Source organism: Carya illinoinensis, chromosome 3 (assembly GCF_018687715.1).
Source record: "Carya illinoinensis cultivar Pawnee chromosome 3, C.illinoinensisPawnee_v1, whole genome shotgun sequence".
In the NCBI taxonomy this organism is placed as follows: Eukaryota; Viridiplantae; Streptophyta; class Magnoliopsida; order Fagales; family Juglandaceae; genus Carya; species Carya illinoinensis.
Genome location: NC_056754.1, coordinates 45,716,606 through 45,732,029, shown reverse-complemented (window position 1 = coordinate 45,732,029; position 15,424 = coordinate 45,716,606). Strand labels below are relative to the sequence as shown.

General features: G+C 38.1%; 1 protein-coding gene across 1 annotated transcript; it reads left to right on the top strand.

The window, feature by feature from the left end:
• Positions 1 to 3,935: 3,935 nt before the first annotated feature.
• LOC122304392 (probable protein arginine N-methyltransferase 1) lies at positions 3,936 to 14,872 on the top strand. The gene is made up of 9 exons (XM_043116647.1): positions 3,936 to 4,346; positions 5,378 to 5,388; positions 5,490 to 5,645; positions 5,791 to 5,854; positions 5,956 to 6,098; positions 12,788 to 12,875; positions 13,073 to 13,188; positions 13,352 to 13,502; positions 14,382 to 14,872. Exons 1-9 carry the CDS (start codon positions 4,082 to 4,084, stop codon positions 14,585 to 14,587), a joined length of 1,200 nt encoding a protein of 399 aa, XP_042972581.1. The 5' UTR covers positions 3,936 to 4,081; the 3' UTR covers positions 14,588 to 14,872.
• The last annotated feature ends 552 nt before the right edge of the window (positions 14,873 to 15,424 follow it).

The window sequence follows — 15,424 nt, the reverse complement described above, 5'->3', positions numbered from 1 at the left end:
GGGTGCAACTTCTACTTTCATAAATCATGTGCCGAACAATCCCTCAAGTTGAAGCAACCACTACACCCTAAGAATCATTTTAATCTCTTCCCAGTTAAGTGGTTGTTGGGCAAATGTGGTGGCTGCAGTGGAGAGTTATGGGGCTATAATTACTATTGCTCTCTGTGACTTCAAGCTTCATCTTAAGTGTGCTGCTTTGCCACTCAGCATTGAATTTAAAATTCTTGACTATCCATTGAATCTCGTGTAGAGAGAAGTCTTGTTCAATTGCAATGCTTGTCACAAAGAAGGTGTGGGTATATTTTACTTATGTACAGTTTGCTCATTCTTAGTTCATCTCGATTGTGCGTTTTTACCATTGATGGTCAAACATATACGACACAAGCACCTTTTCAGCCTCACCTACTCTGTTCAATTCAATCAGTTTGACCACAATCAAATTTGCCTACTTTGTATTGAAAAGGTCAACACAGATTACAAGGTATATTGTTGCTTGAATTGTGATTTTGTTGCACACCTTAATTGCGCTACTTACGAGTGAAATAGGGATGAAACATTTAAGTGGGAGTTGCAAAATAAGGATCCTTTTGAATCAACGATTATATGCCAAAGTACAAATATGGATGAATACACTGATACATTGCCTTATTTTGTCAAGAAGATAAAGTTGGAGAGGATAAAATAGAAATAGTTGTAGAAACTAAACATTTTAGCCATGAACATGACTTAGAGATTACTGAGGAGTTTGAGACTAACGAAAAATGTGATGCGTGTGTAAGGCATATCTTCTCTCCATTTTATAGTTGTGCTTAATGTAGATTCTTTCTTCACAAATCTTGTATTGAATTATCCTGAAAAAAGTAACACTTACTTCACCAGCACCCTCTCATCCTCCTCCTATAGGCATCTTATAGTGGTGGTTTCTTTCAATGTCTTGCCTACAATACTCATTGCAATGGCTTCACCTATTATTGTAGCAGATGCAGGTTCAACCTTGATGTCAAATGTGGTTCTTTCTCAGACATCTTCATCCATGATGGTCACAAGTACCGACTTATTTTATCTAGTGGATATGCTTATTGTAGTTCCTATGGTTATTGGGGAAACATCTTTCATTGTGCTAATTGTGAACTTGCTCTAGATTAGTCGCTTCAAGAATTCCTAAAATATGGCATGAATCATTGATGTTTTGGGGTGGAGAGGAAAAGGAGGAGGGTAGAATGGTGGACTTGTAGATAGAGAAAGAAGAGAGGAGACGAGACGAGTGAAGACAATAGAGGGAGGGAGGGGAAGGAGAGAGAGAGATGAGAAGTAAGCTGGGAGCTAAGTTTTTTCTATATACTAATTCTTAAGTATAAAATATGCATATATATATATATATATACACACACACACAAGAATTAGTTTATTTATATAATTATATATATAATAATTGGGTTGGATTGAGGCGATAATAGTGAGGGCAGGCCTGGGGTTAGCCCACCCTTCACTCTTGCTGCTTCAAATGTTGCACCCCAAATGGTGCCAGCTGGGTAGTCCACACCACCCAAGCAAGGTCTTGGAGGGCAGAGTGGCAAGGGCCAGTTCCCTACTGCCTAATCCTAGTCCAAAGTTTGAGTGGAAAGAACTTACTTGGCTTATAAAATGTTGAGAGCTTCACAATGTCTTACTCTAGGCCTACAAGAAAAATGGGTATTTGTGACCAATATTTTACAACCAAAAGATTATTTACAATGAAAACAGACTCATTTTAGTTAGAAATAATCATTTTACTAGAAATAACTAATCGCAAATAAATAGTTTTTGATCGAGCGCACACCATTTTTTGAAGTAATTAATTAATGACATCCTGAATTGACAAGGAATATATTGGTTTATACATGTTCATAGTATACCAATTAACAGATAATACCAAGAGATCCTAACATAACTCAAAAGTCTAATTTATAGTGTCATTAAGCTTTAAATAGATTATTGGGTGTTCGTAAAAGAGGAGTTTGGACGCTAGAGAAACTCCAAAAAGGTTGACCATTAACCCATTATTCTAAACGATGCCGATCCTGTCCATCTTCTTGCACCAAAATGCTAGATGAGCCAAGTGAATCACATATATGATTCACATGTCAACTTATGCCACACAATTTTATGCAGCTAATTAGAAAGAGTGAAAAAGTGCCTCTTATTTTTCTTTTTCTTGGTATATCAACTTTGTCAACATCCAATTATCTCAGAGGATAGAATCTGTGAGAAAGAATCAATCATGAGTGACAGGTTTTGCCGTTCTTCACTTAAAATTTTGTCATCCCAAATCACACTTTCTAATGTAGCACATCTCAAAATGGTTAAGAAGCCATTTAAAACCACTAGGAGCGTTTCATGTAGCATAAAATATAATTACAAATGACAAAACTTTATAATAAAGACGGAGAAAATGTACTAAAGAGAATGTGTGAGCACGTACGTGTACAATAAGCTCCTTTCAAAAACAGAATGCACACTTTTGCAGTTCAAGGTTCAAAGGGTATAAAAGAGTTGACATCTCTTAAATCTTAAGACACAAGTTTTAAAACAAGTCACTAATTATTTAAGCATCGATTCAATAGAAGTAGTAGGATCAAGATTCCACCAGTGTAAACCTATTTATACAGCATTCTATCAAAACAAACATTTACAGCCCAATCAACCACTTATTACAACACAGGCCAATCAAGTAAGCAGGCCCATGTACATATAGGATTTTGACCCATAAAAGTCAGAAGACCCAAGCCCTTACACTATCTTATACAAAGGGAATATAGTTGCGCCATGTCAATATTACATTCCCTAAGGTTAGAAACGACTCAACAAGCTAGATTATAAGCGACATAGTAGACACATAATGGTAAAAACATTGCATATTAGTACAAGAGAATTGGTTGTATTTCTAATATTGGATACAATGGCTGCTACAAGAAACCTCTACTTTGTAAGGAAGACATGTTTTGTAAGGAAGTTATACTAAAAAGGAGTCCAAGTCTAATCAACTTTAAACTTTTAGCTAAGGCCGTCTTGGGTTTTTCTTTGAGATCTAGAATATGAGATAGGAAAATATATGATGAGTAAGCAAGAAGAAAGTAATATTGTGTTTCGACGATCATTAACTCATAGTTTTCAACTCTACAAGATTGTAATTATGACACTAAAGTGTTCATATTCCATTTTGTTTGTCAAAAGGGTAATGAAGGGGATATTTGGTACTCACTTACTAATAAGCCCATTAAATGTCGAGAAAGCCCCAAGAATAGGTCTTATGGATATATATATTGTGAATAACAGATAATACTTCTGACAAATCAGAAATGCGATCACTCTAATTAATACGGAGAGTCTTCAAGATATATTTTGAAGGTTAGTCCTTTTTATCTCGTCCCGTCTCTATTAATAATAACTAAAGGTAACACATTTATATGCATTCATCCATATATTTACTGGAGTTTACTTCTCTAACTTAGACATCAGAGCTTTTTTAAGCACCTCGTGCCGTCCTCTTACTTCATTGCAGGTATTCATATAATTGGTAGTATGAATCACGTTCTTAACAGATAACATACTAAATAAAATATTGTATCATATAATAAAAATATCTCTATACAATATCAAGAATTATATACACACGATGATTCTTGGATCCATACATCTCAATCGAAAAGTAATAAATAGAATTGAAAGACAAAAATCAATTATATAATATTTATTGAAGAGTAATGTTAAGTGTAAGCTCCGAGCTTGCAAACCTGGATGCTTTAAAAAAAAACAAATGCTACCAAAAAAAAAAAAAAAATTCTGGTTATTTGTCCATCTATGTGAGGCCATAAAATTCATAGAACAAACTTTGAGATTTCTTCATCAAAAACTACCTTACCCACCCACAGCTGCTTTTTAACCAGAGTTAAGGAACAGAAGCGTTCGAATTGAGAGTGACGTGGTACGCCATGTTTATGTATATTATATATAAATTTGAAGGCTCGGCTGCGGAAGCAAAGCATCCTGTACTGTGAAGTGTAAACCCTACAGAAAAACCCTAATTTTTGGTCGCAATCAAATGGTTCGCCGAAAGGGCAGCAAATCCGACGCGAATCAGAGCTCGAGCAGCTTCGGCAGCTTGCATCAGCTCCACAACACTAAGATTCGCTTCGAAGACCCCGAGGACACCACCGAGAGCTCCAACCTCGACGACTCTATGTCCGACCCCGACGGCCACGATAAATCCATTGATGACCCCGCCTTCGACCCTGACGACGTTTCTATTGTCCAAGACGATGATAAAACCAGTGCCGACTATTACTTCGATTCCTACTCTCACTTCGGTAAGTCTCCAGTACGGTCTTTCGGTTTTGTTTCCTAGAAAACTGGGGAAAAAGAAAACTGAGAAAAATGAAGATTTTGAATCTTTCGTATCACATTTTTTGGTTCGTTTATTCCTGTTTTCTTTGTGTAGGAAGGATTAGGGAAGATAACTGTGATTTTGGGCTGTCTTGCTTCTCTGAGGCAACTCACGGAGACAGTGCTTTTGTTGTATTTGAGTCGAAGCTTTTGTTTTATTCACAACAAGTAGTGAAGCATAACATATGTTTCTCTTTTCTTAACTGACTTTCCCCCCCCAACATTGATGGCTTATCATTTCTTTTAATCTAAAATATGATGAAATTTATTCCATTGCTTGCTTCCATAGTATCTATTGAGATATGCACGAATAAGCCCTTCTTTTAATTAGAATGCATAGAGCCTAACCATATTCCGAGTCTTATGTACGTCTTGGAGGGATGTTTTTTATATCTTTCTAGATCCACCCGACAATGTTGGAAGCAGATTCAGAGTTGTTCTGTCTTGTTTTACCTCTTCTTCCTCTGCTACAGGTATTTTCTCCCCCTTATGCGTAGGGGGACTGCCTTCCTTCGGATTCAAAGTACCCAAGTGGTGCTTCACCTCGGTCAATAGTACTTCAACAGATCTAATATGTACACTCTAATGCGAGTTTGAATGGCTATGCCAGGAGCAGCCCCAAGCAAGTAATGGCTGCAGCCCCTTAAAAAAAAAACTCTTTAAATATGTCTTGCTGTTATGAGCTAAACAAGCTCTAAGTCTCCATGTAAGAGCTGATACAATAGTTGTAGCTCCTTAATGCACTACCCTGACTTGGAAGTTAATAACCTACCTACGTTGGGTTTATCTTAGTTTCTGAATTGTATATGCGAGAGTGGTATTTGTAGTTGCTTGTAGTAATATTGCATATGGATGATTAGGTTCGAGAATGGATTCAGGTTGTCTTTTGTTCTGTTCCCTTCGCATTAGTTTATGTCTTGTAAAAGCTTATTTTGGTTTTTATGTGTTTTTGCAGGTATTCATGAGGTAAGTTCACAGGATCTGGATTCAGGGTGGTGTTAGATTTCATTGTTGTGGCTTCCTACTGCTAATACTCTGATTTTATTTTAACCATCCTTAAATTGCAGGAGATGTTAAAGGATGTTGTGAGAACTAAGACATATCAAAACGTCATTTATCAAAATAAATTTCTATTCAAGAATAAAGTTGTTCTTGATGTGGGAGCTGGGACAGGGATTTTGTCCTTGTTTTGTGCAAAAGCTGGCGCAGAACATGTTTATGCGGTATTTTTTTCAGGGTTTTCTTGCTTAAGTTTATTTGTACATTTTGTTTAATAAATCTGTAAAATATGTTGTCTGTGTTTATTTCATTATGTAATTTGGTCACCTCTGCTAAAATTGTACAACTTTACAATTTTTTCATTTTCAGGTTGAGTGCTCCCAAATGGCTGACATGGCAAAAGAGATTGTTGAAGCTAATGGATATTCTAATGGTGATGTTATTTGTGTTGATTTTTTGGTTTTCTTGATCTCTTTCGGTATTTTTTGGAGTAGCAGCTTTATGCATTTACTCATTCCTCGTTTCTTGTTTCAGTTATAACAGTTTTGAAGGGAAAAGTCGAAGAAATTGAGCTCCCAGTCTCTAAAGTGGATATAATTATTTCAGAATGGATGGGTTACTTTTTACTGTTTGAGAATATGTTAAACACTGTCCTCTATGCTCGTGATAAATGGCTGGTAAGTTGTGGCTATATTTTAAATTCCAAATTTTCTGCATCCAATAGATCTAAAAATAGCTGATATTATGCTAGTGGCTTCATCAATTCCAATCATGTCTGTGTCACACTAAAGATATTTTGTAATTATTCTAATATTTGAATTCAGAAAAATTTCACCAATGATTCTAAATTTTGCTTAGGGTTATAGCATAACTTTCTTCACAAACTCGAGTAATAAAGGGAAAGTTGTTTCCTGCGAACCTTTCAACCTTGCGGTTCACACACACAGCCTATAATATGCATGTTACAATGAAGTATATGTTGTCTGTATGAGGTTTTAGTGACCTTAGACTTTGAAGTTTTGTTGAAACGTGTGGAATTTGGGCTCATATAGATTGACATTATTCATTAAGGTTCTGCTTGGCCACTGAGAATTCTCAGATGAGAATTTTGAGTTTTAAGATTAAATATTAAAATATTATATTTTAATATTATTATTATTTTAGAATTTGAAAAAGTAGGAAAAAAGTTAAATTATTTATTATATTTTGTATGGAGATTTGAGAAAATTGTAATGATGAGATGAGAATTTTATGTTTAAGATAAAAATTTTGTGTGGCCAAACAGTACCGTAGTTGTGGACAGGAAACTATGGTGGTGAGAGTTATGAGAGGCATTATCTCTTGGTTTCATATTCTTACAGGCGAACTTCCAAATACTTCATTCATTTGATAACTAAGGTTTCCAAGATCGCAGACTGTTGCAGATGGAGACAAAGAAGTAAACGGTGCCATGCACCGTTTACTATTTTGGCATGTTAGGCACCGAAGGCACCGTTCGGTGCTTTTGTTAGGCACCTCCCCACCTCCCTAAAATCATGCAGCAAATTGCTGCATAGTACTGATTTGCTCTCCTATAAATAGGAGAGCTTAAGCAAGCAGAGAGTAGCGAAGAGTAGTGTGCAGCGAAAGTGCAGCGTTCAGACAGAGAGTGGGAGAGACAGAAGAGAGAAACAGAGAGTGGGTGAGAGAGAGTTTCTGTAAAAATATTTTCATAGTGAAATTACAGCTTCTGTGGACGTAGGCAGTTGCCGAACCACGTTAAATTTCGTCCTTCCTTTATTTATATTCGTTTCTGGGCCAAAACAGCTCCCAACAACTGGTATCAGAGCACCGGTTCGAGCTGTCCGAAAATTTAAGTTGTTCAAAATCAATTTTTGACAACTCCACGGTGTTCCTCGCGTCGAGACGAATCCGTTGCCGCAAACGGAATTGAAAACGGAGGTCGGACGAGGCTACACGCGCCCCTAGAAGCTAGGCGCGTGCATCTGCTGCAAATCCACGCGCCCCACGCGCTCCAGAGGTTGAAGACGCGTGCTCCACACGCGCTCACGCGCCCCCACGCGCGCCAAAGGTTGAAGACGCGTGAAAGACGCGCCCACGCGCCCCCACGCGCCCTAGAGAGGTTCAGCGCGTGTAACACACGCGCCTCACTCTCCCCACGCGCACAGTACTGTAGGCGCGTGTATATCACGCGCCACGCGCTTGCCCACGCGCACTGTACAGCGCGTGTATCTCACGCGCCAGACAGATCAGAACCGTCGGTTTTTTCAGATCTGTTTTTGGCTAGATCTAAGCCATTCGGAGTCCAATTTTGACGATCAAATAGTGCTTTCCAACTATTCGGATCATTCCGGACTCATCTGTACGGTCGAAATTTTGATATTCGGCGTCAGTATATTGGATCTGAACCATCCACGTGTTTCAGATCATTTTGGGCTAGATCACGCCAGTTGGAGTTCCATCGCGACGATCAAATAGTGCTGACAAACTATTTGGATCATTCCGGACTCGTTTCCAGCTAATTCGAGTGTTTCGGACGCAGCGGTGATCTTTGTTTAAATTTGAACTCATGGCTGGAGAAGAAGCTAAGGGTGCTGGTATCGAGAAATTTGACGGTACAGACTTTGGCTACTGGAGAATGCAGATAGAAGATTATCTCTATGGGAAGAAACTACATCTTCCACTCCTAGGAAGAAAGCCAGATGACATGAGCAATGAAGATTGGAGTCTCCTTGATAGACAAGTGTTGGGAGTCATTAGACTAACACTGTCAAGATCAGTTGCACACAATGTGGGAAAGGAGAAGACCACAGCGGATTTGATGAAAGCTCTATCGGATATGTACGAGCAGCCATCAGCCAATAACAAAGTGCATTTGATGTACAAGCTATTCTACTTGAGAATGGCAGAAGGAACTCCGGTTATTCAGCATCTGAATGAGTTCAACACCATCATCAATCAATTAGCTTCAGTGGGGATTGAATTTGATGATGAAGTACGTGCACTGATTGCTCTGGCTCAATTGCCAAAAAGCTGGGAGGCCATGAGAACAGCTATTAGCAATTCTTATGGCAAAACAAAGATGAAGTATCAAGAAATTCGGGACCATATTCTTAGCGAGGAAGTTCGCAGAAGAGATACAGGAGAAGCATCAACTTCCAGTTCTGCCTTAAACCTCGAGACGAGAGGTAGAGGAGCTAGTAGAAGTTCAAATCGGGGCAGATCGAAATCCCGAAGAGGCAGAAGTAAATCAAGGTCCGGAAAACAAGTACAGTGCTGGAATTGTGGCAAGATTGGCCACTTCAAAAATAATTGCAAAGAAGCAAAGAAGAAGAATGAGCATGATTCTGTTAATGCCACAACAGAAGATCTCCAAGATGCCTTACTTCTTTCAGTCGACAACCAAATTGAATCTTGGGTGTTAGATTCAGGAGCCTCGTTCCACACTACGGCACACCGAGAAATCATGCAGAATTATGTCACTGGTGATTTCGGGAAGGTGTACTTAGCAGATGGAGAAGCGTTGGAAATCGAAGGCATGGGAGATGTACCAATCAATCTGCCCAATGGAAGTGCATGGTTGCTACAGAAGGTGCGACATGTTCCTAAGCTCATGAGGAACCTGATTTCTGTAGGACAACTTGATGCTGATGGGCATTCGGTACTATTTACCGGTGGCACGTGGAAGATAACAAAAGGAGTTATAGTAGTAGCTCGAGGCACAAAAACAGGTACTCTATACATGACTTCAAGTATTAGAGATACTATTGCAATTGCTGATGCAAATGCCAACCTATGGCATCAAAGGCTTGGTCACATGAGTGAGAAAGGAATGAAAATACTATTATCCAAGGGAAAGTTACCAAAGTTGGAATCAACTGATTTCGACATGTGTGAAGGTTGCATTTTTGGGAAACAGAAAAAAGTTAGTTTCCTGAAAAATGGTAGAACTCCAAAATCTACAAAATTGGAGTTGGTGCACACAGATTTGTGGGGGCCATCCCCAGTCGCTTCTCTTGGAGGATCGCGGTACTATGTTTCATTTATTGATGACTCAAGCAGGAAAGTATGGGTTTATTTTTTGAAAAATAAATCTGACACATTTGATACTTTCAAGAAGTGGAAAGCCATGGTTGAAAATGAAACAGACTTGAAGTTAAAATGTTTGAGGTCAGACAATGGAGGAGAGTACATCGACGGAGGGTTCAAAGAATTCTGTGCTGCAAATGGGATTAGATTTCAGAAGACTATTCCCGGGACGCCGCAGCAGAATGGCGTAGCTGAATGCATGAATAGAACTCTCAACGAACGTGCCAGAAGCATGAGGCTGAATTCAGGATTGCCTGAATGTTTTTGGGCTGATGCAGTTAACACTGCAGCCTATTTGATTAATCGGGGACCTTCAGTTCCCTTAAAGTTTGATCTACCAGAGGAAGTCTGGAGCGGAAAGAAGGTAAATCTTTCCCATTTGAAAGTTTTTGGCTGTGTATCATATGTTCACATAGATTCTGCTGATCGTAACAAGTTAGAAGCCAAATCTAGAAAATGTTTTTTCATCGGTTATGGTGATGAAGAATTTGGCTATCGATTTTGGGATGATAAAAATCACAAAATCATCAGAAGTAGAAATGTGATTTTCAATGAGCAGATTCTGTACAAAGCTAGGTCACAAGCTGAACCTGAGGAGCAGCCAAAGAAACCTGAGGTTGTTGACTTTGATGTTACTCGAGTCAACACTGATCAGAACGAGGATCAAGAGAATGATGATCCACAGATCGAACAACGTACACCACTCACTGTTATTCGAAGATCTTCAAGGACAATCAGGCCACCATAGCGGTTCTCACCATCTCTATACTACATCTTGCTAACAGATAGTGGTGAACCGGAAAGTTATGATGAAGCTCTACAAATTGAAGATTCGATCAAGTGGGAGAAAGCCATGCAAGATGAGATGGAGTCACTGATGTCAAATCAGACATGGGAGCTAACTAAGCTTCCAAAAGGCAAGAAGGCTTTGCACAACAAATGGGTGTACAGAATTAAGGAAGAGCACAATGGTAGCAAGCGCTACAAAGCCAGAATGGTGGTAAAGGGGTTTCAACAAAAGGAAGGTGTCGACTACACAGACATTTTCTCCCCAGTTGTAAAATTGACTACGATCAGGCTAGTGTTGGCAATTGTGGCTGCAGAGAATCTACATCTTGAGCAGTTAGATGTGAAGACTGCATTCCTTCATGGTGATTTGGAGGAAGACATTTATATGCACCAGCCACAAGGATTCTCAGTGAAGGGAAAAGAGAATCTAGTTTGCAAACTGAAGAAGAGCTTGTATGGCCTAAAACAAGCTCCACGACAATGGTACCGGAAGTTTGACAACTTCATGTGCAGTAATGGATTTACAAGACTGCAGGCTGACCATTGTTGCTATATGAAGAACTTTGACAACTCTTATATTATCCTACTGTTGTATGTGGATGATATGCTCGTTGCAGGGTCAAGCATCGAGGAGATCAATAAACTGAAGAAGCAGTTGTCAAAGCAATTTGAGATGAAGGATTTGGGTGCTGTAAAACAAATCCTTGGTATGAGAATTATTAGAGACAGGTCTAATGATACTCTCAAGCTCTCGCAGGAGGAGTATGTGAAGAAGGTGCTCAAAAGGTTTAACATGGACAAGGCGAAACCAGTGAGCACACCCTTAGCTAGTCACTTTCGACTAACTAAGGATCAGTCGCCAAAGACGGAGGAAGAGCAAGAATGCATGAACAGAATACCCTATGCATCTGCTATTGGTAGTCTTATGTACGCCATGGTCTGTACAAGGCCAGATATTGCACAAGCAGTGGGAGCTGTGAGCAGGTACATGAGTAATCCAGGAAAGCAGCATTGGGAAGCAGTTAAGTGGATTTTAAGATATCTACAAGGCTCTTCAGATACGTCACTATGCTTTACAAAAGCAGGTTTAAAACTACAGGGATATGTAGATGCTGATTTAGCAGGTGACGTTGACAGCAGAAAAAGTACTACTGGATTTGTGTATACGCTGGGTGGTACAGCTGTATCGTGGGCTTCTAAGTTACAGAAGATTGTTGCTCTCTCAACTACAGAAGCTGAATACGTTGCTATAACTGAAGCAGGGAAGGAAATGGTTTGGTTGCAGTCATTCTTGGAGGAATTGGGAAAGAAGAATGAAAAAGGCATTCTGCACAGTGATAGTCAGAGTGCTATTTTTCTTGCAAAGAATCCAGCCTTTCATTCCAGAACAAAACACATACAGTTGCGATACCATTTTATCCGATCTCTTCTCGATAGTGGACAGCTGATACTTGAGAAGATTCGAGGAGCAGAAAACCCAGCAGACATGTTTACAAAAGTAGTTACTGCTGACAAACTGAAGTTGTGTATAGCTTCAGTTGGCCTCCGTACTTAAAGGCATGATTTGAAGTTGCTGTGATAATTGCTATGAAGATATGTAGACTCATTTGTCTCCAAGTGGGAGATTGTTGCAGATGGAGACAAAGAAGTAAACGGTGCCATGCACCGTTTACTATTTTGGCATGTTAGGCACCGAAGGCACCGTTCGGTGCTTTTGTTAGGCACCTCCCCACCTCCCTAAAATCATGCAGCAAATTGCTGCATAGTACTGATTTGCTCTCTTATAAATAGGAGAGCTTAAGCAAGCAGAGAGTAGCGAAGAGTAGTGTGCAGCGAAAGTGCAGCTTGCAGACAGAGAGTGGGAGAGACAGAAGAGAGAAACAGAGAGTGGGTGAGAGAGAGTTTCTGTAAAAATATTTTCATAGTGAAATTACAGCTTCTGTGGACGTAGGTAGTTGCCGAACCACGTTAAATTTCGTCCTTCCTTTATTTATATTCGTTTCTGGGCCAAAACAGCTCCCAACACAGACTTCATCTTGCATTGTCATGCTTGGCTTGGTGTACTTCGCTGAAACATGTCTTACTAATGCATGCTGTACCATAGTTTCCATTAAGTCTAGGTATAATTTATGAGAACTGATTTAGTTCCCCTTAGTGTGTTGGAAAAATCTTGATGACATTTGCTCATGCCCTCAGTCCTCTTCTGCATGTTCTAGCCGTCACATGGAGGACTGTAAACATACCATAATTAATCAATATCACTTTTACTTATAGAAAAGATTGATTAATATCACTTCAGTTCCTTGTATTGCTGGTATTTGTGTCCACATGCTCACCTCCGTGGTTGTCTTTTGTTATCTGGAAATTATGTATATAAGGATTTTTTTCAATCTTCAAAGTGGGGTGGTTTGTGTTATTCAACCATGCTATAGTTTGTCTATGTTGGTAAGGTGAATTTTATTTATTTTAATTCTTTACATCCATCCAGGTTGAGGACGGAGTTGTGCTACCTGACAAAACTTCTCTGTATCTGACAGCCATTGAGGATGCAGAGTACAAAGATGACAAGATTGAATGTGAGACTATTGGCAGTTTGCAAATATAAAGTGGATAGTATAGGATCCATTTTTTATGTCTGAATAGTACAGGAACCTGTTGATTCTCATCTATGGTGTTGTGAAAAATTTAATGCTGCGTCTTTTACTACCATAACAGATGGTGCAGTGTAATTTCTTTATCCTTAACTTATCCCCTTACCAATTTCATTCTGCAGTTTGGAATAATGTATATGGCTTCGATATGAGCTGCATCAAGAAGCAAGCCTTGATGGAACCCCTTGTTGACACAGTTGATCAAAATCAAATTGTTACTAACTGCCAGCTACTTAAGGTGGGATCACAGGAACATGCTCAGCCACAAACATATAAAACACTATTAGATTTTTTGGGCAGTGTATTTAGTTTGCTTTTTCTTGATGCTTTCTCACTGGGTCCTCTGAAGCGGTTACTTTGTTTTTTGGCTGATGTAAGTTAATTTACTTCCATTTGTTCAGACAATGGATATCTCCAAGATGGCTCCTGGGGATGCATCCTTCTCGGCTCCCTTCAAGCTTGTAGCAGAACGTGATGATTACATCCATGCTCTTGTGGCATATTTTGATGTATCATTTACCAAGTGCCATAAGTTGACAGGCTTCTCTACAGGTTACTTTTATGTTCTTTACCGGTTTTCTTTTGTTAATTTTAGATTCTTTATATATATTTTTAGCATGTGGTGATTATGCTCTTTATGCCTTCAAAATAAAAATCGTTTCTTTATGCCTGAGAGTTGGCATGTTCCATTATGCATTTGCTAATGCCCCTAGTATAATAGGTTTTATAAATTCATCTGACTATGTGTCATACCAAATTTTTATTTTTTGATGAGTTGTGTCATACCAAATTGCTGAAGCATTGAGTAGATCGAATTTGTATTCATGATACCAATAAGACTTTTTTTCTAGATTGTACGGTCAGCAGCACACTTGTGGTGATGTTAGTTTAACGAGCGTGTCTCTGGACTGTGCTGTTGTCATCATATGGCATCTTATAATGCTGCTCTGACAATCTGACCTTCATGCTTGAAAGGCTGAAACCAAGTGACCAAAACTTGTGGTTAACTTATTGGGGCTTCGTGTCTGCATTGCTCGTTTGTGTTTGTTTATTATGTGATTACATATGGTAGGGATTTGGATTAAGCCAAGTCTGTCCAGGTTTCAGTAATACAAGCTTTGGAAACAATTATTTAAGGACAAAGATACACCACCAACCACATTACAACCCATTTACCACTTATGTGCATTTTAAATTTTTTTATTTTTATTTCATTTTCTTTTAAGTATTTTTTTAAAATCCTTAATCATTAAGAAAAAATTTTAAAAAAATATAATTTTATTAATACCCACTTCCTTAATCATTAAGTAAAATAAAAAATTAAAAAAAAAATCAAATACAAAAAAAGTTGTAGATAAGTTGTAATTGAGTAGTAATAATATCATTTTCCATTATTTAATATGTTTCTAATAACTCTGGAATATGACGCAGGGCCAAGATCAAGGGCAACTCATTGGAAGCAAACAGTCCTGTACCTGGACGATGTGCTGACCATCTGTGAAGGTGAAACATTAGTTGGGAACATGACTGTTGCTCAAAACAAGAAAAATCCTCGCGACGTTGACATAATGCTCAAGTATTCCTTGAATGGTCGGCGTTGCGTGGTGTCGAGAATTCAACATTATAAGATGCGCTAGGATTTGGGTTGCCAATTCTTTCCGTTATAGAAGAACTTGAGAAAGTGTTGGGTTAGAGATCGTTGCACTTCCACTACTAACGGTTCAACAGTGGGGCTCGTTTTCATCAGGAAGAGCAACTTCTCTGTAATTTCAGATTCCAAAGGATAATAGTGTGATCCATAACGCTAAAAAGTTTTGGAATTTCAATTGTATTCACTTCTGCTCAATTAATTTGTAACTTTTCCGTGTGATTGAGGAAAGTTATACGGATCTGGAGGTTAATTGGATAAAAAATATTGTGTTTGCACGGTGTTTAAAATCTTTAAATTGAAGTTTTTAAATTCGTTCCGTACCAGTGTGGTTGGAATTTATCATTTCAGTGTTGTGTCCGATATATTGTATCACCTAATTTCGTTTTGTTCTAAATTTTGGTCCTTTTGGTCAAATTTCAATCATTCTGCTGAAATTGGTATTTTGGTTTCTATTTCGTTTTGGATTATTTTTGTAATCTTTTTATATTTGAATGGTATTTTTATAAATTTTAAATCTAGATTGTACTTAATTAATTCTAAAATGTAAAATATATTTATATTATTTTAATTTTTTTGTAAATTTAAATGTACCCTCACTCTTTTTTTTTTTATATATTTTTAAATATCATTATTTTTAATTATTTATCAATTCTTTATATTTTTTTCTTTGTTTTTGTGTTTCAACTCAAGTTTGTATTTTTTTAAAATTTATTTTATAAATTTTCAATTCTTTCATATATATATATATACACACACACACACATACACATACATGATATACACACACATATATATATATTTATTTTATTAGTTGTTAGTTTAT